Consider the following 24,855-nt stretch of genomic DNA (forward strand, 5'->3'; position numbering starts at 1 on the left):
AATTTTTGTCTCCAGGCCACAATTTAGTCATCATTAAATTGAGAGGAAGTGACAATCTCTTAGGTCATATCCAGTTTTAAAATCCTAGGTGAAGATACAAAATTAATGCACAGAAATCTCTTGCATTCCTATACACTAATGATGAAAAATCTGAAAGAGAAATTATGGAAACACCCCCATTTACTCCTGCAACAAAAGGAATAAAATACCTAGGAATAAACCTATCTATGGAAACAAAAGACCTGTATGCAGAAAACTATAAGACACTGATGAAAGAAATTAAAGATGATACCAACAGATGGAGAGATATACCATGTTCTTGGATTGGAAGAATCAATATTGTGAAAATGACTATACTACCCAAAGCAATCTACAGATTCAATGCAATCCCTATCAAATTACCAGTGGCATTTTTTACGGAACTAGAACAAATCATCTTAAAATTTGTATGGGGACACAAAAGACCCCGAATAGCCAAAGCAGTCTGGAGGGAAAAAAACGGAGCTGGAGGAATCAGGCTCCCTGACTTCAGACTATACTACAAAGCTACGGTAATCAAGACAATATGGTACTGGCACAAAAACAGAAACATAGATCAATGGAACAAGATAGAAAGCCCAGAGATAAACCCACCCATCTGTGGTCAACTAATCTATGGCAAAGGAGGCAAGGATATACAATGGAGAAAAGACAGTTTCTTCAATAAATGGTGCTGGGAAAACTGAACAGCTACATGTAAAAGAATGAAATTAGAACACTCTCTAACACAATACACAAAAAATAAACTCAAAATGGATTTGAGACCTAAATGTAAGACTGGACACTATAAAACTCTTAGAGGAAAACATAGGAAGAACACTCTTTGACATAAATCACAGCAAGATCTTTTTTGATTCACCTCCTAGAGTAATGGAAATAAAACCAAAAATAAACAAATGGGACCTAATGAAACGTCAAAGCTTTTGCACAGCAAAGCAAATCATAAACAAGATGAAAAGACAACCCTCAGAATGGGAGAAATTATTCACAAACGAATCAATGGACAAAAGATTAATCTCCAAAATATATAAACAGCTCATGCAGCTCAATATTAAAGAAACAAACAACCCAATACAAAAATGGGCAGAAGACCTAAGTAGACATTTCTCCAAAGAAGACATACAGATGGCTGAGAAGCACATGAAAAGCTGCTCAACATCACTAATTATTAGAGAAATGCAAATCAAAACTACAATGAGGTATCACTTCACACCAGTTAGAATGGGCATCATCAGAAAATCTACAAACAACAAATGCTGGAGAGGGTGTGGAGAAAAGGGAACCCTCTTGCACTATTGGTGGGAATGTAAATTGATACAGCCACTATGGAGAACAGTATGGAGGTTCCTCAAAAAACTAAAAATAGAATTACCATATGATCCAGCAATCCCGCTACTGGGCATATACTCACAGAAAACCATAATTCAAAAAGACGCATGCACCCCAATGTCCATTGCAGCACTATTTACAATAGCCAGGTCATGGAAGCAACTTAAATGCCCATCAACAGACGAATGGATAAAGGAGTTGTGGTACATATATACAATGGAATATTACTCAGCCATAAAGAAGGAACGAAATTGGGTCATTTGTTGAGACGTGGATGGATCTAGAGACTGTCATACAGAGTGAAGTAAGTCAGAAAAAGAAAAACTAATATCGTTAGTTATTAACACATGTATTTAATAACGCATGTAATTAACACATGTATGTAGAACCTAGAAAAATGGTACAGATGAACCGGTTTGCAGGGCAGAAGTTGAGACACAGATGTAGAGAGCAAACGTATGGACACCGAGGGGGGAAGCCACAGTGGGGTGGGGATGTTGGTGTGCTGAATTAGCCAATTGGGATTGACATGTATACACTGATGTGTATAAAACTGATGACTAATAAGAACCTGCAGTATAAAAAACAGACAAACAAAAAAACAACTAATACTAAACTTTCTTTGGGTTATTTGTATGGAAATATGTTAATATAAATGTTTCAGACATTACATGAAATTTCTAAAAAGCTTATATGTTCTGGTATAATGTTATAAGTCATAATTCTAGTTATTACTTTAAAATGTATATCTCAGAAATAACTAAATTTCCTTGTTGATTGCATTATTATGAACTTTCATCAAATCTTTAACCATGGTTATTTTTAAGTTTTTTGTGTTTTACAGACAGTTCTGGGTGTACTCTGATGCTTTCGCAAAAATGTTCCTATAAAAGGGTTTCACCTTCAAGGAATTCATGGAAAAGACTCTGACAAGTACAGGTTTCTGGTAACTGACTGTACTGCTGAACTGAATGAATAAGCATTTTCAGAACTCTAATGGAAAACTGATGAATTCATAAAAGTGCTAGTAAAAGATCAAGATGAAAAAGAATTAATTACATGGGACTGAGTGAACTGATGAAGATGATTATAATTTTAGTGACTTTCTGTTTGAATTAAAAAATATCCCCCCCACCAAAAAAAAAATCCTAGGTCAAGTGAGTGGAAACTTGGTGAGATGCAAGATTCTTATACCATTAGCAAGTATCTAGGGTAAGAAAGAAGAAAGGAGGGTAACTAAAGAGTAATAAATTCAATAAGCTTGGTTCTTATGTACCAAGGAAAGGGGAGTGGAGGAAGGAAAAGGGGTTTAAAATAAAGTACAGAATCTTTATTCCACTAAATTTACTTTGTATGAGAGTACAAAATAGAACTCGGGTGTCAGTAGGAAAGAGAAAAATAAAATGTTCAGAAGATTTGTAATGACAGACATCATTGTAGTAGACAAAAAAGAAAAAGGGATAAAATATTTATCTCAATTCAAACTTTTCCATAAATGTTCTAAACTCATATCTGTCAGATATTTATAAATTCTTTATCCATTCCTAGAGGAATATAATTACATCTAGAACAACTACAGCTTCTTATGTACAATACCCAGAACTCAATACAAAATTATCAGGCTTACGAAGAAAGAGAATCATGAGAAAAAATAAATAAAAAGACACACAGATGATCCAATTATTACAATGATATGACGGATCACAAATAAACTGTGATTAAGGTATTGAAATAAATACATAATAAATAATTTCACCAGAAAATTGTAATCTATTTTTAAATGGAAATTACAATCCTAAAGCTAAAAAAAGTCATAATTGAGGTTTAGATTCATTTGATGATTTAATAATAAGAAGAGAATTTTGCTGAAGTATAAGATTGGTCAGAATAAAATATACAGCATATAATAGAGACCAAAAGTGATGTTTAAAAAATAGAGAGGGCATAGTAGATATAAGAGATATGGTGAAAATATTTTTTAACATCTTTATTGTGGTATAATTACTTTAAGGTGAAAGGATTTAACACACATATTCCTTGAGTTACAGAAGAGAAAGAGAGAAAAGCATGAGGCAGAAGCAATATTTGAAGACAGATTGCTGGAATTTTCCTATACTGATGAAAGACATCAAGCCACATATTCAAGAAGCTTTAAAAACTGCAAACGAGGGCTTCCCTGGTGGTGCTGTGGTTGAGAGTCTGCCTGCCAATGCAGGGGACACGGGTTCAAGCCCTGGTCTGGGAGGATCCCACATGCCACGGAGCAACTGGGCCCATGAGCCACAACTACTGAGCCTGCGCGTCTGGAGCCTGTGCTCCGCAACAAGAGAGGCTACGATAGTGAGAGGCCCGCGCACCGCGATGAGGAGTGGCCCCCGCTTGCCGCAACTGGAGAAAGCCCTCACACAGAAACGAAGACCCAACACAGCCAAAATTAAATAAATAAATTTAGAAAAAAAAAACTGCAAACAAGATAAAACCAAAGAAAACTAAAATTGAGCATATAATAAAGCCATTGAAAATCAAAAACAAAGAAAAATTTTACAAAGCAGCTAGAGGGGGAAAAAAAGATTACACTACCTGAACAATAAACTTGACAGCCATCTTCTCAAAATACTATGGAATGTCATCTGAAAGCACTGGAGGGAAAAATAACTTACAACACAGAACTTAATATTCAGCAAAACTATTCTTCAAAAGTGTTGGCAAAATAAGCATATTTCTCATATTCCATAGATTAAATATTTCTTTACCACCACTAAAAGAAATATTAAAGAATTTATTCATAAGGAAAGATATCCCAGAAAGAAACAAGAAAAAGTAACTTTAGGGACTTCCCTGATGGCACAGTTGTTAAGAATCCACCTGCCAATACAGGGGACACGGGTTCAAGACCTGGTCCGGGAAGATCCCACATGCCGCGGAGCAACTAAGCCCATGCGTCACAACTACTGAAGCCCTGGCACATAGAGCCTGCACTCCACAACAAGAGAAGCCACCGCAATGAAAAGCCCGCGCAACATAACGAAGTGTAGCCCCTGCTGGCCGCAACTAGAGAAAGCCTGCCTGCAGCAACGATGACCCAACACAGCCAAAAATTAATTAATTAATTAATTTTTTAAAAAAGTAACTGTATAAAACAACAATAATAATGTAATCTGTTCCTAGAGTATATGTATAATTGAAAGGCATAATATTAAAAGAAAAGTGAGAGCAAGTAAATGGAGTTATTATTCAAGGTCCTAGCATTGTCTGTAAGTGGCAAAAGTATTAGTTTAATCTATACTAAACAAGTCAATGATGCTTGTTATAGTATCCAGGAAATCAATAAAGAAATTAGTAAAAGAATGTATAACTAAAAAGATAATTCAGGAGAAAATGAAATAATTATAATATACTAATCCAAATGAAGACAAAAAAGAGGAGGAATAGAAGGGAATTTTTAATAATTTTTAAAAACCTACAGCAAACATAATTAATAATAAATTATTGAAACCTTTCATTTAGAGTTCATAAATAGACAAGAATGTCCACTATTGCCAGTTCGGTTTAACAGAGTACTAGTGGTCCTACCAATCCCATAAAGCATACTAAAGATATAAAAGATATAAGGATTGGAAAGGAAAAAATACAACTCTCAATATTTTCTGATAGAATGATTGTCTATATCAAAAACTACAAAGCACCTATAGACAAATTATTAGAATTAATAAATTATCTTAGCAAGTTAGCTGAATAACACATCAATAGAAAAATAAAAAATATTTTCATACGTATCATTAGTAAACAGAGAAAAGATTTTTAGCTCAAAGTTGATATTTATAATGATCACAAATGACAATTATCTAAGAGTAAATCTAATGAAAGATGTATATATAGGACCTCTACACAGAAAATTATAAAATATTAAGAACCATTACAGGTTATTTAGATATATAGAGCATGCTCATGAACCGAATGACATTATTGTAAAGATGTCAACTAGTTTCACATTTCTCAGTAGATACGATGCAGTCCAAATCAAAACCTCACCGAGTTGTTTTTATGGAATTTACATACAAATTTAAGTGGAAATGAAAGAGGCAACATGACATTAATGAAAAAAAAGTCAAATAGATTACAACAATAACAACAAAAAGACCATGGTTATATAACAGAAAAGTGTTTTATAAAACATGTGGAACTCATCTTTTTCAAGTGGTCTTGCTTCAGTTGAATATCCTTGGGGAAAATTAATCTTGATCCCTATGTCCCAACAAAGACAAAAAATTCAAAATGGATTGTATATGTAATGTGACCAATTAAACAAAAACCACAAGAAATTATCTTCATGGAACAGGATCAAGAAGAAAAGAATGATAAGCTGAACTTAACTAAAATAAAAAATTTCTATTCACCAAAGGACAAAAGAACTAAAAGAGAAGGCACAGTGTAGAAGAGTGCAAAATCAAGAAAGGGGTTATATACAGTATATGAAAAATTTCAAAAATCAGTAGACGAATACAACAGCATAGGAAAAATAGGTAGGAGACTTGAACAGCTACTGCACAAAATAGGATCTAAAAATGGCCAATAATAATAACACCAAAAGGTGTTCAACCTCAATTACAAATCAAGAAACATAAACACATCCAGCAAAATGGCAACAATATAAATAAACTAACAATGCCAAGTTGTGGAGATGAAGAAGAATAGGAATTCATACAGTGCTAGCATGAGTGTGAACAGGTAAAAGCATTTGGTGAAACTGATTGACATTATCAATTAAAGAAGAAGATACGTACATAGGTTATGTTCCACTAATCTTGATCCTAGCTAAATAATAGAGAAAAGTGTGTACATGGACATTGAAAATGTTACAAATATATTGATGGCAGAAATATGTGAAATAGACATAAAGAGAAATAATGTAAAATTCCCAAGAGTGGAGCAAATAACTCACACCCTATTCATAAAACAAAGTACCAGAGAACATAATAAATGAAATGAACTCCAAGTACATATGGCAATATGGATTATTCCATACAATGGTGAATGATAAATATGAAGAACACACAAACACATGCACACACATAACACATTTTGTGCAATTCCATTCAGATAAAATTTAGGAAACAGGTCAAAATCATTTATAAAGTTAAAACTGTGGCTACATTTGGGAGAGAAAGAGGGGAAAGATATTTGGGAGGTGCATTTTAGTGGCTTCTGGAGTGGAGGTAATAGAAGTTTTCACTACTAAGTAGCTGATAGAGCTATAATATTCATTCTGTGCACTTTTCAGTGTATTATGAGCAAATAACAAGAAAATGCTCTCTAAAAGCTGATTACAACTGAAAACAAGTAGGTGAAGATAGTAACCACAAAATTTATAACACTAGTTATAATATGCATTGAATAATTAAGAATAAAAACAAAACAACATGTATTGCCTTAGTGTCCTGTAATTCTAAAAGATTTTAGTTTAAAAAGGTATGTAAGAAGTAAACATTTAATTCAGAGAAATTTGGTTCTGAGAATTTTTTTAATTAAGAAGAAATTGATAGAATTAAAGAATATGAGGGACTTCCCTGGTGGCTCAGTGGTTAAGAATCCGCCTGCCAGTGCGGCAAACACGGGTTGGAGCCTTGGTCCGGGAAGATCCCACATGCCACGGAGCAGGTAAGCCCGGTTGCCACAACTACTGAGCCGGCGCTCTACAGCCCAGTCGCCACAACTACTGAGCCCGTGTGCCACAACTACTGAAGCCCGCGTGCCTAGAGCCCGGGCTCCGCAACAAGAGGCACCGCAATGAGAAGCTCGCACACCGCAACGAAGAGTAGACCCCGATAGCCGCAACTAGAGAAAACCCGCGTGCAGAAACGAAGACCAAATGCAACCAAAAATAAATAAATAAATTTTTTAAAATTAAAGAATATGAGACTTCAGAGTAAATAAAGGATATTTATACACTAACCTTTGAAAGAGAATCCTCAGTTGCTGGCTGCTGATCCTCTCTGTCCCCAGAGTCAGGTACACTGGGGCTGAAGGCCATGAGATCTGCTTTGGGCGGCCCCTCCCCAGAGCACACCCTCTGCCGCCTCTGCTGCGAGTAAGACCAGCTCCCCACCGCGCTGGAGCACACCAGCGTGGGCTTCCCGGGCCCGCACGCGCCCTCGCTGGGCGGCGCCGAGCACCGCAGCGCCGTGTACAGCAGCAGCGTGAGCACCAACAGGCTGGACACCGCGCAGATGGCGATGATCAGGTACACGTTCACATCCACCAGAGCGGCCTCCGCGCCAGCGGCGCCCGTCGACGCCCGCGAAGAGGCCTTGGGCGCCTGGCCACTGTCCTCCAGCGACAGCAGCACGGTGGCCGTGGCCGTTAGCGCCGGCTCGCCGTGGTCCTTCACCAGCACCAGCAGGCGATGGCGCGACGCGTCCGCCTCGTCCAGGGCGCGCGTCGTGCTGATCTCGCCTGTGTACAGCCCCACGCGGAACGGGCTGCGCGCGCCACCCGCCACCGGCTGCAGCTCGTACGACAGCCACGCGTTGTAGCCCGAGTCCCCGTCCACCGCGCGCACCTTCGCCACCACGTGGCCCGCACCCACCGACCGAGCCACCAGCTGGCTCAGCGCGCCCGCCCCGCCGCCCGGCCCAGGTAGCAACAGCGCGGGCGCGTTGTCGTTCTCGTCCAGCACGAACACCTGCAGCGTCACGTTGCTGCCCAGAGGCGGCACGCCCGCGTCGCGCGCGCTCACCTGGAACTGCAGCAGCTCCAGCTCCTCGTGGTCCAGCGGCTGCAGCGCGTACACCTTGCCGCTCTCCGCGTGCACCGACACGTAGCTCGACAGCGCTCGCTCGCCCACCCGCCGCTCCACCAGCGAGTAGGACACCAGCGCGTTCTCCTGCGCGTCCGCGTCCTGCGCCGACACCGTGAAGATGTGGCAGCCGGGCGGGTTGTTCTCCCTCACGAACACCGTGTACTCGGGGTGCGCGAACGCGGGCGCGTTGTCGTTCACGTCGGCCACCTCCACGGACACGCTGGCTGTGGCCGACAGGGAAGGCGAGCCCCCGTCCCTCGCGGTCACCCCCACCTCATAGTTCGCCACACTCTCGCGATCCAAGGCGCTGTCCAGCACCAGCGAATAGTAATTCTTGAAGGTGGACACCAGCCTGAAGGGAACATTGGGTGACAGGGTGCAAGTCACTTGCCCATTGACACTGGAGTCGAGGTCGGACACACTTATCAAGGCGATGACGGTGCCCAGTGGAGCGTCTTCCCTAATTGGGAGGGACAAGGACTTGAATTCCATTACTGGGACATTATCGTTGGTGTCGCCAACTTCCACCATAACTGTACAATGGCCAGAAAGTGGGGGCTGCCCCTTATCAATGCCCTCTACAAGAATTTCATAGGATTTGCTTTCTTCAAAATCGATATATCCCTTTACCATAATTTCTCCAGTAATTGGATCTATGTAGAACTTGGATTTCACATATGGTAAAATATCAGTTGAGAATGAATATGTAATATTCCCATTCAAGCCTTCGTCTAAATCTGAGGCGTTAAGTTTAATTACCAACGTTCCATTAGGAACATTTTCCAGTAATTTCACTTCATAGAGTGTTCTATCGAAAGCTGGGGCGTTGTCGTTGGCGTCCAGCACTTTGACGAGTAACTGAACGGTGCCAGTTAGCTCAGGTTTGCCGCCATCAGAGGCGGTAAGCACTAAAAAAATCTCCGGGGCTTCTTCTCTGTCTAAAGGTTTCCTTAATACTAACCCAAGACGTTTTACTCGCTCTTCATAGGATGGTTTTTCCAGCGAGAAATACTCACTGGGGCTCAGTGTGTAAGTCAGCAGAGCGTTGGCCCCAATGTCTGCATCGGAGGCGCCCTCTAGTGGAAACCGAGAGTCAAGCGGCCTGGATTCAGCCATAAACAGATTCTTTTGTGTTCCCGGGAACACAGGAGGATTGTCGTTTATGTCCTTCACCTCCACCTCCACGTGGAACACCTGCAGCGGCCGGTCCACGATCACCTCCAGGTGGATGCTGCACTCTGCGCTCCGCCCGCACAGCTCCTCCCGGTCGATCCGAGAATTCACAAACAAAATGCCATTCTGCAGGTTTACCTCCAGAAGGTCCCCGCGGCCTTTGGACGCCACCCGGAACAGACGCGGCACCAGCTCCGCCAGCTCCAGCCCCAGGTCCTGGGCGATGCGGCCCACGAAGGTGCCATGTTTGGCCTCCTCCGGGACGGAGTAGCGGACCTGGCCGCTCCCGACCTTCCAGGTTGCAAGGAACAGAAGTGAGAGCAGCAAACGCCGGTATTCCTGGCCGATTCCCCAGGAAAACTCCATCTCAAGCCCGCAGTGCTTTGTTCTCATGAAGGGAGTCTTGTTTCAAAATGAAGAGATATCTCCTGACCGTTCAGTCCAGTCCCACTGCATCCTCCATTTTTCAGCATCTGGATGGTGGATGCAGCTTCTTTACAGTAAGAATAGGAGGGATTTTTTTCCTTTCTTTCTCGCTCTATCGGATCAATTTTATGGTACAGAGCGACATCATGTGGCTCCAAACCGTAAGTAACAGATTCTGGAAATGCATACTCTAAGTCTTAATTACTCTTTCATCCATTCCGCCTTTGGAGAATAGAATCTCATTTTGTACTACTGGGGTACACATTTTGCACCACTGAGATACACATTTTGCACCACTGATTTATTGTGATCCTTAGTTTCACCACAGGAGCAGCTTTCACTTCAGTGGAAATACTTTTTTCATAGAAGTTTTAAGTATTTACAGAGACCGAACTGTAGTTAACATAGCACTTTGCAAATATACAATTGGTAAAGTGTTGGTTAGGAAATTCATGACAGGTTTTGTGTGTGTGTGTGTTCCTGAAAGTGATGAAAGGTAGTTATTAATGATGACACACTCTTCATCATTGGATTTTACATTCCCGGTGTTGAAGATTTCAGAGAATTAAGCTCTAGGAAAACTCTGATCTCCAAAATAAGTCATTGAAAGAGAATATCAAAAATGTTTGAAAAAGGAAGCAAAGACCATCAGCACTTAATTGAAAGTCTTCCTTGCTGTGGACAAGGAAGCTTTAACAAGGAAGCAGGATGTTTTGGTATATAATTTGTGTTGGGAAGTATTCCAGATAATTTTATTCAATGGAACCTATTCACCTCCCATGAGCAAGATGGGTATTCTCATTTTGTCTCTTACAGTTTATAAACGCTTGCTTGTTCTCCAGGATCTAATATGTCTCAACTTGTATCCTCTCCTACAGCACTCATATATTTTAGTCAAGGTGGACAATTTCCTGCTTCCAATAACATTTTTCATGAAACAGATATACTCATTTCATTCCCTGCCTAAGTAATATCCATCATTTCCAAACTCTTCTCAAAGCAGTTTCCCCCATTATATAACAAGTTAAAACTTCCCTGACCAACAAAGACTTTCATGATTAAGCCAATTGGGCAGGCATCTTCATTTTCTTTTATACTATAGCAGCTAGATAAAATCACTTGGGACATTTATTACATTAATTTCTCTTTTGTAGGTATTTGGGTATGTGTGTCTAATCCTCCATTTTTGAAATATAAACTTTTAAAGAGAATATTTGTGTTATAATTGTTTAATAGCTCAGAATACTTACTGAATATTTGCTGAACATTTACCCTATAGAATGGTTTGGTTTTCTTCAACTGCTTAATAAAATGCATTAAATTAAGGTGGTCATGCAGCTAGTTAAGAAATATGATATCTCAGCAACCTCTATAATTTTCCAGAGATACAAAAATATTTTCCTTAGACATTGCTCTACTTAAGGTATATTTCAATTTCCATATTGAAAACCTGGATTTTAGCTTAGTTTTCATTCCAGTTCTTGGCAATCATGATCTTTGAGACATTAATAGTTCTAATGGTCAATAAAGAATTCCCAAATAACAGAGCATAATATATTTTCCCGACACACACAAAACAATATAGAAGGACATGATGGTAGCTATTTTAAAACTTTCTTTGACTTTTATGTTCATAAACCTCTTACTCCATAGTTGTCTAAGACAAAAAAAAATCAATCTAGTGAAAATAGCTCTAGGCTCCCATTCTATGAAAAGCCACACTGCCCCACCATTTTTCTGAACTAAAACATAAATCAAAGTAGTTTCACTGTTCCAGTACCCAAACTGCAGATTTGTGCAAAAGGATTAGTATCAAACACACTGAAAGGAAGTGAAAAGGACTCCCTGTCCATTTACTTTATTTTGCAAGTAATTAAATGCATAGATGAGGTATGCAAAAGAATAGAAAGGATATTTATTTGGGAGCTATTCACTATTTAACGGGTATAAAGACAACACATCTCTAAAGGGAAAAACTCAAAAGTCTTTAAAATGTCTTATTAGCTGAGAATCATTTAGTCAAGAAGTTGAAGAGGAGGACTTCCCTGGTTGCACAGTGGTTAAGAATCCGCCTGCCAATTCAGGGACACGGGTTCGGGCCCTGGTCCGGGGAGCAACTAAGCCTGTGCACCACAACTACTGAGGCTGTGCTCTAGAGCCTGTGAGCCACAACTACGAAGCCCACGTGCCACAACTACTGAAGCCCGCATGTCTAGAGCACAGCGTGCTCTGCAACAAGAGAAGCCACCATAATAAGAAGCCTGCACACCGGAACAAAGAGTAGCCCCCACTCGCCGCAACTAGAGAAAGCCCGTGCGCAGCAACAAACACCCAACGCAGCCAAAAATAAATAAATTTATTTCAAAAATAAAACTATATGCCCATTTGTACTAAAAAAAAAAAGAAATTGAAGAGGGGAGCTGGATTTGAAGACTGAAGTCCCACATCCTGGAAGACAAGAACTCTGGATGGCCCTATTATTCACAATAGGATGAAAATGATACCTAATAAAATAAATAGTGAACTGAGGTTGGACATGCTGTGGCTCATACTTGATGGACAGGAGGCCACAAAGGACAGTGCCAGAAAGAGGAAATGGAAGTGGAAAAAAGGAGGATTATGTATTTTATATGTTGGCCTATCCCACAATGTAATTGAGTATTAATCAGGTTTCACCAAGGAAACTTGAACAAGGAAGTAGGAAGTTGTAGTACATAACTTGTGTGGAAAAGTATTCCACACAATTAGAATGGAATACACCGGAGCAAGGTTGATATCTTCATTTTTGTCTCTAATGGTTTAGAATACTTGCCCATTCTCCAGTCACTAACATACCTAAGCTTTGGTTTCCAGTGGCAAAGAAACTTCAATGGGAGACCAACTATTTACTAGGGTAACTGACCAAATACCAAATAGGGGAATGAATGGAAAATAATTTCACTTCCAGTTATTTGGAACTTTGTACTTGCTACATGACACACATTAATAGGTTGGTATTCAGAGGAGGGTCACCAGTAATAACATTGACTTATTGAATTTTTTGGACATTAGCATCATTAATACTGCATGTAAAAGAGGTTAATAATAAATAAGTTTTGTTAATTGAATAGTTTTAAAATGAGGTATACAGTATTTTTCTCTACACTGTTCAGATAGAAAATAATATTTCTTAACAAGATTAATAATATTCTTTCAAATGCAATATTTTCTAAATTATGATATACTAAAGAGAGTATTAAAATTTCACTTCCTATTGATTTCTTAATGCTTACTAATAAAAAGTAGTGAGAAACAGAAGAGAGAAAATGATACAATACTAAAAGCAATAAATTTATTATTCTAACTTTTTTTTTACCCAATTGGAAAACTAGCAACAATACACAGTATTGCCAAATGTGAGCACAAAAATTAAAACAATCATGTTCAAGTAGAAAGAAGGAACTGAGAATACAGATAAATGGATAAGTGAGTAAAAGAGGCTCTATAGGAGACAACAGGCTTAATAATCTAATGCTTGAAACTGAATATGTAAAAGCATAATAAAAAGGAAGAGTGTCAGTGACATTTGGACTAACATCCAGTAGGAATTTCCAATAAAAAGTGTCATAAGTTACTGAAGCATTGTGTAGGTATTAGCATACCACAGTTTAAGTCAAATATTCTAATCAATTCAATTTACCCTGGAAAATATATTTAGTTCCTATCCAGATTTGTAGCAATAAAATAATTCTACAGCGACTTTTTAAAACCTGCAAGTATGGGTCTTACCATTTATTGCTGATTCGGTTCAAAGCCATTAGTCACAAGAAATTCAAACACTTTAACCACAAAACCAATACCTTGAAAACTCTATTGACAGCAACAAGACTAATTAACTATTAAAATGTTTCCAAAGGAGTAGTAACGTTGAGAATTAAAAACAAAGACAGTTTTGAAAGGATTTTTAAAAGTTACTCACCTTAGCAGGAAGATCAACCTTCACATCCGTCTGCTCTTCTCTATCCCCACTAATGGGGCCCGGTGGAAGACAGGGGCTGAAGGCCATGAGGTCTGCCTTGGGCGGCCCCTCCCCAGAGCACACCCTCTGCCGCCTCTGCTGCGAGTAAGACCAGCTCCCCACCGCGCTGGAGCACACCAGCGTGGGCTTCCCGGGCCCGCACGCGCCCTCGCTGGGCGGCGCCGAGCACCGCAGCGCCGTGTACAGCAGCAGCGTGAGCACAAACAGGCTGGACACCGCACAGATGGCGATGATCAGGTACACGTTCACATCCACTAACGCCGTCTCCGCTCCAGCGGCGCCGGTCGACGCCCGCGAAGAGGCCTTGGGCGCCTGGCCGCTGTCCTCCAGCGACAGCAGCACGGTGGCCGTGGCCGTCAGCGCCGGCTCGCCGTGGTCCTTCACCAGCACCAGCAGGCGATGGTGCGGCGCGTCCGCCTCGTCCAGGGCGCGCGTCGTGCTGATCTCGCCCGTGTACAGCCCCACGCGGAACGGGCTGTGCGCGCCACCCGCCGCCGGCTGCAGCTCGTACGACAGCCACGCGTTGTAGCCTGAGTCCGCGTCCACCGCGCGCACCTTCGCCACCACGTGGCCCGCGCCCACCGACCGAGCCACCAGCTGGCTCAACGCGCCCGCCCCGCCGCCCGGCCCGGGCAGCAGCAGCGCGGGCGCGTTGTCGTTCTCGTCCAGCACGAACACCTGCAGCGTCACGTTGCTGCCCAGAGGCGGCACGCCCGCGTCGCGCGCGCTCACCTGGAACTGCAGCAGCTCCAGCTCCTCGTGGTCCAGCGGCTGCAGCGCGTACACCTTGCCGCTCTCCGCGTGCACCGACACGTAGCTCGACAGCGCTCGCTCGCCCACCCGCCGCTCCACCAGCGAGTAGGACACCAGCGCGTTCTCCTGCGCGTCCGCGTCCCGCGCCGACACCGTGAAGATGTGGCAGCCGGGCGGGTTGTTCTCCTTCACGAACACCGTGTACTCGGGCTGCGCGAACGCGGGCGCGTTGTCGTTCACGTCGGCCACCTCCACGGACACGCTGGCCGTTGTCGACAGGGAAGGCGAGCCCCCGTCCCTCGCGGTCACCACCACCTCATAGTTGGCCATACTCTCGCGATCCAAGGCGCTGTCCAGCACCAGCGAATAGTAATTCTTGAAGGTGGACACCAGCTTGAAGGGTACATGATGAGTCAGGGTGCAGGTCACCTGCCCGTTGGCACCGGAATCGCCGTCGGAAACGCTGATCAGAGCGATTACCGTTCCTAGTGGAGCATCTTCTAATACAGGTAAAGAGAGTGATTTGACAACCAACTCAGGTACATTATCGTTGGTGTCCAAAATTTCCACTACAACCGTGCAGTGATCTGCCATTGGGGGATTTCCTTTATCTGTTGCTTCTACCTGGATTTCATATAATTTAGTGAACTCGAAATCTATGTTACCCTTTACACTGATGTATCCATTAACAGGGTCTATGTGGAATTTCGACAAAGTATCTGCTGACATGTCTGTATTGAAAGAATACACAATGTCCTTATTTATCCCTTCATCCAAATCAGAGGCGTTAACAGTCACTACTAGGGTACCGTTTGGTGCATTTTCAAATAATCTGACTTTGTAGATCGTGCTCTCAAACTCTGGGGCATTGTCGTTTACATCTACAACGGTGATCTTCAGTTGAATAGTACCAGTGAGTACTGGTTTCCCACCATCAACTGCTGTTATAAGTAAGTGATGCTCAGGAGTGACCTCTCGATCTAAAAGTTTTTTCAGCACAAGTCCAAGGGATTTAATTTCCACATAATTTCTTTTAACATCCAAGGTAAAATATTCATTGGAGTTAAGAGTGTAGGTCAATAGCGAATTAGCTCCGATATCTGCATCTGATGCGCCCTCTAGCGGAATCCGAGAACCAGGCGGCCGGGATTCATAAATAAACAAATTTTTTACTGCCATTGGAAAAACCGGCTGGTTGTCGTTAATGTCCTTCACCTCCACCTCCACATGGAACACCTGCAGCGGCCGGTCCACGATCACCTCCAGGTGGATGCTGCACTCCACGCTCCGCCCGCACAGCTCCTCCCGGTCGATCCGAGAATTCACAAACAAAACGCCATTCTGCAGATTTACCTCCAGAAGGTCCCCGCGGCCTTTGGACGCCACCCGGAACAGGCGCGGCACCAGCTCCGCCAGCTCCAGCCCCAGGTCCTGGGCGATGCGGCCCACGAAGGTGCCGTGTTTGGCCTCCTCGGAGACAGAGTAATGGACCTGGCCGCTCCCTGCCTCCCAGAATAGGAGGTGCAGAACCGAAAGCAGTAGTCGCCAGACTCCCTGACCTTCTCTCCAGAAAAATACCATTGCAAGCGTTTTTCCAAATATTGGGTCGCTTTTGCATCGATCAAAAATTTTTAAATATTTCTAGTTCCTTATTTTTCATTTCTTAATCATTCCGTGCACGTATTTCAGAGATGGTGAGGAAAACCAGCATCTTAGTACGTAATAAATGCTGTATATCTTTTGTGGTGAAATACCTTGCGGTAGACAGCGACATCATGTGGCTAAATGTGTAAGTATTAAATAAATGTATTTACCTTTTTTTCCTTCCATTGAACTTTCCCCCATTTTTTTCCCCTGTAATTTCCTTCGAGCACCCTCAAAGTCTTCATATTTTATCAAAATATATCCTTAGAACTTTTATGCTAATTCATGACTTTAAATTAGGCCAATCCATGGCATATAGTAAAATAGTGATTACTATTATAACAGTAGTGGACATCTTTTGGAAATATTTCCGATGTGACAAGTACTATTTCATTTGTTTTAATAGGGTTAGCCCATTAAATTCTCACAACAACCCTCTGAGGTAGGTATTAATATGATTCACTTTTTACAAACAGTGAAGTGGAAATGCATACAGGTTAAGTAACTTAAAAGTAATATTAACTGGTGACATTGAGTAGGCTCTCAATATGATTCAAGACTCATGACTTTAACCACTTGGCCACAAAGTCTACATTTTACAGAAAAATCGGGTCTTTGATATTTGTAACCATCAAAACAACAGACATTGAAAATTTTACTTCTACATTACTATGGCAATCGTTAATTTATAAAATATGTTTCTTACTTTGTAGAATGTCTACGAACCACTCCTGTGTCCTTTATCCAACAACTGCATCTTTGTTAGCTGTCTCAACTGTTTACATAAAGATGCCACAAGTCAGTCTTTTACAGTGCAGTTATTCTGTAAATTTGGTTTTTGTTGCATGAAAACACTGTGTGTTTGGATATTTGTTATAGTCACATCATACCAAGGAAAAGTATATTAGTTTTTTAAATTTACACATCACTTGTACATTTCAATTTACCTGTATATCTTAATATGTTCACAATATGAAATGATTCTGTTTTTAATAATCTCCACTCTGGATGAATTTCTGGATTCCAATTTGTTAAAAAGCTGTTAGTTGTAATAATTGGTGTTTAACCAATTATTAAAGAGAGAAAAGTAACTTTGGAATATGACTCACTCAACACATGTAAGACTAGGCAATGAAATATACTAAATGTCTCTGTAAAGTTAGTAAAAGGCATGCATTCTCTGAGCATTTGGAAGCTGAGCAAAGAAAATTCATGGGAAGAGGTTGAATTTAGATAGGTAAGAGAATGCCCAGATTTTTGCTTATAGTCGGACTCTTTTTAAATGAAATCAAACGTGTGCTTTAAGGGAATTCCCTGGTGCTCCAGTGGTTAGGACTCCGTGCTTCCACTGCCAAGGGTGCAGCCAAAAACAAACAAACAAAAATTTGATTTAAATATTAGGAGAAAAGTTTTCATACCAGGTTTTCCATGTACTCATTGAATGCAAGACTGCATTGCAACTTACTCATATTTTATCATTCACATTTAGAATAGAATAAATTATCAATTAAATTTTAATGTATAAATAAGTGAATATTTTAAATTAACTTTCTCAAGAATATAAGTAAAGAGGTAAGTTACATTAATGATATTTGTTGATATCAAACAGATAATTTCTAATTGATTCTCTTGTACTAGTTCATGAAAAAGAAGTAAACATTTAATGGGTTTCCCTGGTGGACCAATGGTTAAGACTTCCAATGCAGGGGGTGTGGGTTTGATCCCTGGTCGGGGAGCTAAGATCCCACATGCCTCGGCGCCAAAAACATAAAAAACAGAAGCAATATTGTAACAAACTCAATAAAGACTTTAAAATGGTCCACATCAAGAAATCTTTTTTTAAAAAGTAAACATTTAAGAATTATTTTGGAAAAGAGTATATCTAGGAAATAATTAAGATATCAATATGCCAGTTAGTGCTTTGATGGATCTTGAAAGGTAGTAGCTAGTTTTAAAATGAGAGACAAAATTAAAAATTTTTAAATATCATGGACTTCATATTGAGACGGCTTTCACAACTTACTGTAATACTTCACATTTCATGACATTTAAGAGTATACTATCTGCAAATTGGAATGGCACAGGGAATTTATAACAGAGTAGATTCCATAATGATTATTATGAGATGAAGTTAATACTAAAGGAATTATATGAGTTTAAAGTTGTGCTAATGTGTGGTTAAGGTATCAGTGAATAATATCTACTCTCACTTAGACATCTCTTTTGGCAACTGAATCAAGAAAATGTAAATAAGGAAAAAGAAATCAATAAGAATTTATACAGTGATGTATTGTGACTCCTGGAGATATGGACACACCTGGATATAATTTTAAATCTTACCATTTACCTAGAGTAGAAATGTAGTAGCCAGACTTCCAGTAGGACAGATTCCATCTGACCATTCACACTTTCTGTACACTAGTCTCAAGAAGGTGGTGAGTAGCTATAGTACTCTAGGTGGGATGACTCATCCCAAGAAAGAGCTTCAGCCATTTGTTTTTCTCTGTAAAGCCTCAGATGAACTTTTCTGATTCCCAGGAAATATATATTCACTGTATTTTGAGGCTTATCAACTCTAAGGCGCTAATATATTTCCCACAGGAACAGATTATCCTTAAATGAAGTTCAGTATTTCCCCACCAAACTCCTCAATTCCTTTAATAGCAGATCCCAGATAGAAATTGATATTCTGGCCTATCTGTGAAATGGCTAAAGCTAAGATCACTTAGTGGAAGTTATTTCATGATTCATCAATTCATCATTTGGGAGGAAATAAACCAGCAAATAAGTAAGGACAAAAGAGTAGTAGAAGACAGTAATTTCACCCCAAGACATCTTCCTTTTGTTGAAAAAAAAAAAGTGTTTTTAATTTCCCTTCCAAGTGTAACATTTACTTATTTACTCATCAAGTTTAGTGTTTTAATTACCCAACATAGTAGTTACCAATGAAAATGTAGTCATTCAATGCCAGTCTTTGCCTTTTGGAAAAACTCCCAACATCATTAGGAATATAGTTGCTGCCAGGTGAAATTAAGTGAGCTCAGTCTTGGAAAATGTTATCACGGGCATAGTGTGTGGTACCAAAGGAAGGTGGTCAATCTCTGCACAGTGGGAGGTCTGCATACATTAGTCCAGTGATATACTTTAAGCGTGACTAAGCACCCCCACTAACATAAAGACTGGGTTAAAGTACTCTTCACTTGTATGAAGAAAAAGTCCCACCACCTGGCCACCCCACAATGTGACTTTAAAAAAAATTTTTTTTAATTAAACAAAATTGAGGGAGATATTTTTTCTCAATAAACTCTCTACTGTGCCTTAAAACTCTAAGGATTTTGCAAATGTGAAATCTTTTTACTACTGAAAGACATACCTAAGATTAGCAATGATTTCTAAGTGATGTCGTGTGTTGTAATGAGTTATGATATATACTTTGGATGCTAGGCGTTAAAAATCTGTTCAGGCTGCTTTAAAATACATGAAAAGAAAAACTAACATATTAACTGTTGAATAAACAGATAAAGATAAATGAATTCTTTTTTTTTTTTTTTTTTTTTGCGGTACGCGGGTCTCTCACTGTTGTGGCCTCTCCCGTTGCGGAGCACAAGCTCCGGACGCGCAGGCTCAGCGGCCATGGCTCACGGGCCCAGCCGCTCCGCGGCATGTGGGATCTTCCCGGACCGGGGCACGAACCCGTGTCCCCTGCATAGGCAGGCGGACTCTCAACTACTGCGGCACCAGGGAAGCCCGATAAATGAATTCTTGATCAAAAGAATAATTTAGGAAATTCCCAACATATTCTGACAGAATGGATGGTGTAAATTGAAAATATGTATTCCATAATCATCCTCTTTAAATTTTTTCCAATTGTGATTTTTTAATTTGAGAAAAAATATTTACACGTAATGTTAAGTTTTCAAATTTTGCTGAAGTGTTTTCTCAATACTTTAATCCTATTTTTCATGGCAAGATTTAATTAAGGAAAATCCAAAATGTAAAAATAAGAAAAGCATTTAAATTCTTCTCAATGCAAGAAATTGATTTCTAATTCACACCATATATTGTACAAGACAATGATACAAAATGAAAGCAGAGCTATGAATCAAAATAATAGAATGTGTAAGGCTGATTCATTTTGTTGTGCAGTGGAGGCTAACACAACGTTGTAAAACAACCGTACTCCAATAATAATTAATTTTAAAAATTAATAGAATCATAGAGAACAAAGAAAATAGAACAATTTTAGAGCCGACAGAAAAAAAAATTAAAAGACTCACCTTTCCGAACTGTTCTGATTCCGAGAGTTGTTGCCTTTCTTCTGCTGAGTCTGGACCTTGAGGTAAGCTGGGGCTGAAGGCCATGAGATCTGCCTTCGGCGGCCCCTCCCCAGAGCACACCCTCTGCCGCCTCTGCTGCGAGTAAGACCAGCTCCCCACCGCGCTGGAGCACACCAGCGTGGGCTTCCCGGGCCCGCACGCGCCCTCGCTGGACGGCGCCGAGCACCGCAGCGCCGTGTACAGCAGCAGCGTGAGCACAAACAGGCTGGACACCGCGCAGATGGCGATGATCAGGTACACGTTCACATCCACTAGAGCGGCCTCCGCGCCAGCGGCGCCCGTCGACGCCCGCGAAGAGGCCTTGGGCGCCTGGCTGCTGTCCTCCAGCGACAGCAGCACGGTGGCCGTGGCCGTCAGCGCCGGCTCGCCGTGGTCCTTCACCAGCACCAGCAGGCGATGGCGCGACGCGTCCGCCTCGTCCAGGGCGCGCGTCGTGCTGATCTCGCCCGTGTACAGCCCCACGCGGAACGGGCTGTGCGCGCCACCCACCGCCGGCTGCAGCTCGTACGACAGCCACGCGTTGTAGCCCGAGTCCGCGTCCACCGCGCGCACCTTCGCCACCACGTGGCCCGCGCCCACCGACCGAGCCACCAGCTGACTCAGCGCTCCCGCCCCGCCGCCCGGCCCGGGCAGCAGCAGCGCGGGCGCGTTGTCGTTCTCGTCCAGCACGAACACCTGCAGCGTCACGTTGCTGCCCAGAGGCGGCACGCCCGCGTCGCGCGCGCTCACCTGGAACTGCAGCAGCTCCAGCTCCTCGTGGTCCAGCGGCTGCAGCGCGTACACCTTGCCGCTCTCCGCGTGCACCGACACGTAGCTCGACAGCGCTCGCTCGCCCACCCGCCGCTCCACCAGCGAGTAGGACACCAGCGCGTTCTCCTGCGCGTCCGCGTCCCGCGCCGACACCGTGAAGATGTGGCAGCCGGGCGGGTTGTTCTCCTTCACCAACACCGTGTACTCGGGCTGCGCGAACGCGGGCGCGTTGTCGTTCACGTCGGCCACCTCCACGGACACGCTGGCTGTGGCCGACAGGGAAGGCGAGCCCGCGTCCCGTGCTTTTACCACCACGTCATAGTTCGCCAGGTTCTCGCGATCCAAGGCGCTGTCCAGCACCAGCGAATAGTAATTCTTGAACGTGGACACCAGTTTGAAGAAGTCATGGGGGGTCAGGGTGCAGGTCACCTGCCCGTTGGCACCGGAGTCGCGGTCAGACACCGTGATGAGGGCGATGACTGTTCCTAGCGGAGCATCCTCTCGGATGGGAAGTGAAAGAGACGTGATTGAGACTTCTGGTGTGTTATCATTGATGTCCACAAGTTTTACTGAAATTTTACAGTGCCCAGACATTGGTGGAGTCCCGTTGTCATACGCAATGACTTGAATCTCATAAGATTTCACTTCCTCATAATCTAATTGTCCCTTAGTTCTGATTTCCCCTGAGCTGGGATCTATTTTGAACTTGGTCTTTATATTGGGGGACACATCACTACTAAATGAATACACAATCTCGCTGTTTGATCCTTCATCTGCATCAGAAGAATTTAATTTAATCACCAAGGATCCCTTTGCGATGTTCTCTAACAATTGTACTTTGTAAACTGATTGGTCAAAAGTAGGTTCGTTGTCATTCACATCTAATACCTTAATAAGCAATTGAACGGTGCCTGTGAGCTCAGGTTTGCCCCTATCAGTAGCCACCAGTAACAAATTAATCTCGGCAGTTTCCTCTCTGTCCAGAGATTTCCTCAGCACAAGAGACAAAGACTGGCTTAGTTCATCATTTGTCTGTATATCTAGAAAGAAAAACTCACTGGAGCTGAGCTTGTAGGAGAGAAGAGCATTTACTCCGACATCTGCATCAAACGCCCCCTCTAGAGGAAACCGCGAGTCAAGCAGCCTCGATTCGTGAAACCGGATAGTCTTTACTGTCACTGGAAATACTGGCGGATTGTCATTAATATCCTTTATTTCCACCTCCACATGGAACACCTGCAGCGGCCGGTCCACGATCACCTCCAGGTGGATGCTGCACTCCACGCTCCGCCCGCACAGCTCCTCCCGGTCGATCCGAGAATTCACAAACAAAATGCCATTCTGCAGATTTACCTCCAGAAGGTCCCCGCGGCCTTTGGACGCCACCCGGAACAGGCGCGGCACCAGCTCCGCCAGCTCCAGCCCCAGGTCCTGGGCGATGCGGCCCACGAAGGTGCCGTGTTTGGCCTCCTCGGGGACGGAGTAGTGGACCTGGCTGCTCCTGGCCTCCCCTGCAGCGAGGAGCAGAAGCGAGAGCAGCAGACACCCGACCTCTCCGCCCCTACTCTTAGAAGACACCATCACCAATACTCAGCGAGTTGATCAAATTAGAATATCATATTTTGCAAAATTTTAAATATTGTCCTCTAGTCTCTGCTCAAGTCCTGCTGCTTCTCTTATTGTTCTGTCTCTCTGGAGTGACAAGAGGGCCCTGGGTATTTTTCTTCCTACAGAATACACTGTAGTAGACAGCGACATCATGTGGCCAAAATGTAGGCTCTACTATTTATTCTGTAGATTTAAAATTAAACAATTGTCTAGTCTAAGTTTATTGATAGCTTTCATTTAGGGAAAATATTTATTTTAAACTCTGAATTATATCATTCCCCCCTTTAATTGTGTTAAAAACATATAACAAAATTTACCATCTCATCCACTTTTAAGTATACAATTTAGTATGTTAAGTATATTCACATTGTTGTGAAACAGATCTTGAGAACTTTCATCTTGCAAACACGAACCTATATCTATACCCATTAGAAAACAACTCCCCTTTCCCACCACACCACACCCCTCTAACCACCATTCTACTTTCTGGTTCTATGAATTTGACTACTCTAGGTACCTCACATAAGTGGAATCTTACAGTATTTGTCTGTAACTGGGTTATTTCACTTAGCATAATGTCCTCAAGGTTCATCCATGTTGTAGCATGTGATGGATTTCCTTACTTTTTAAGGCTGAATAATATTCTGATGCATGTATATACCACAGTTTGTTTATCCATTCATCCATCTCTCCATGGATATCAGGGTTGCTTCCACCTCTTAGCTATTGTGAATAGTGCTATTATGAGCATGGGTGTGAAAATATCTCTGAGACCCTGCTTTCAGTTCTTTTGAATATAACAGAATTTTTTCTTGGTTTCTTCACATAAAACACACAGGAATCAAAGGGTATTTATTTTATACTTTATAAATTGAAAATATATTTATATATTCCATTTTTAGTTTGTTTTCTGAACTGTTCACAGATGTTTGTAAATTAACAATTCATTTGTTCCTCATTTGGATAATGTATTCTTAATTAAGAAAGTTCCCTTTTCTACATTTGGATTTTCATTCAAGAACAGTATAATTGACCTCTTTTTAGTGTTAATTATTTGAGAATATCTTATTTTAATAATTCTTAGCTGCCCCGTTCATACACAAAAAATATGAAAATATGATCAAGATAACATAGGAATAAAATAAAATTAATTGAGGGTGGGTCAGTGTTCAAAATGCATAAAAGTTATTTTCAGTTACTCTAAGGAGGTCACAAACTTTGTTTTCAGCAAAGAGGAAAACAAAATTAACTGCAAGATTTATAGTGTCCGTAAAAGAAAAGAAAAATCCCTGCTAAAGAAAAACTAGCTTTTCCTAGTACTGAAAACCAATGCTAATTTCTCCCTTTAGTCCAATATCTTAAGATACTTATTCACACCATCTATAAAGTATATACTTATATTAATCATACTCTAACAATGAAACCCAAGTAAACTGACTTAAGCAAAAAAGCAGAGCATCATTTATTGTCTTATGCATGGAAATAGTCAATTATTTACCAGTTTCAGGAAGAGCAAAAATGGCCAAAGTAATAGGCTACCTATTTTCAGGCCACATTTAGTGACTCTCAGCAAAAAAAATGCCCTTTTCCTAATATCCCCAGCAAAAATCCTAGAATATCACTTCCTTTGACCCAGTTTAGATGATGTATCTTTTCTTTAGTCAATAGTTGCAATGGTTCTCACATTGGCCAGACATTGGTTGCTTATGCATCCTTGAAGTCAGAAGATGAAATCAGGCATGCCTAAATTATGTAGACTGAAAATGAGGAGGTTGGTTCTCATGAAGACCAGTGCAAGAACTCATGTACCCAATTTCTCCTGGAGCTTAAACTGCACATAGCTGCAGACTGGCCATTATATCATTACATAGTTGCAATGCAACTGCATATTAGTAACACCCCATAGTTTTTATATAATCAGTGGCCACTCTGGCTACTGTTGACATATTAAGGAATTATGCCTAGAATCCAGATATTAG

At 41.6% G+C, this 24,855-nt stretch overlaps 3 protein-coding genes across 3 annotated transcripts; all 3 read right to left on the minus strand.

The window, feature by feature from the left end:
* Positions 1–7,309: 7,309 nt before the first annotated feature.
* LOC309960212 (protocadherin alpha-4-like) lies at positions 7,310–9,733 on the minus strand (the record flags this gene model as incomplete). The annotated part of the gene is made up of 1 exon (XM_082836871.1): positions 7,310–9,733. The coding sequence occupies one exon, from the start codon at positions 9,731–9,733 to the stop codon at positions 7,310–7,312; it is 2,424 nt and encodes an 807-aa protein (XP_082692997.1).
* A 3,976-nt stretch (positions 9,734–13,709) lies between these two features.
* Positions 13,710–16,118, minus strand: LOC309960214 (protocadherin alpha-3-like; the record flags this gene model as incomplete). Its single annotated transcript, XM_082836873.1, has 1 exon — positions 13,710–16,118. One exon carries the CDS (start codon positions 16,116–16,118, stop codon positions 13,710–13,712), a length of 2,409 nt encoding a protein of 802 aa, XP_082692999.1.
* A 2,082-nt stretch (positions 16,119–18,200) lies between these two features.
* LOC309958912 (protocadherin alpha-2-like) lies at positions 18,201–22,849 on the minus strand (the record flags this gene model as incomplete). The annotated part of the gene is made up of 2 exons (XM_082835039.1): positions 18,201–18,244; positions 20,362–22,849. The coding sequence occupies 2 exons, from the start codon at positions 22,847–22,849 to the stop codon at positions 18,201–18,203; spliced, it is 2,532 nt and encodes an 843-aa protein (XP_082691165.1).
* Between the last annotated feature and the right edge of the window lie 2,006 nt (positions 22,850–24,855).

This window comes from Leucopleurus acutus (assembly GCF_964270905.1).
Source record: "Leucopleurus acutus genome assembly, chromosome: 3".
Classification (NCBI taxonomy): domain Eukaryota; kingdom Metazoa; phylum Chordata; class Mammalia; order Artiodactyla; family Delphinidae; genus Leucopleurus; species Leucopleurus acutus.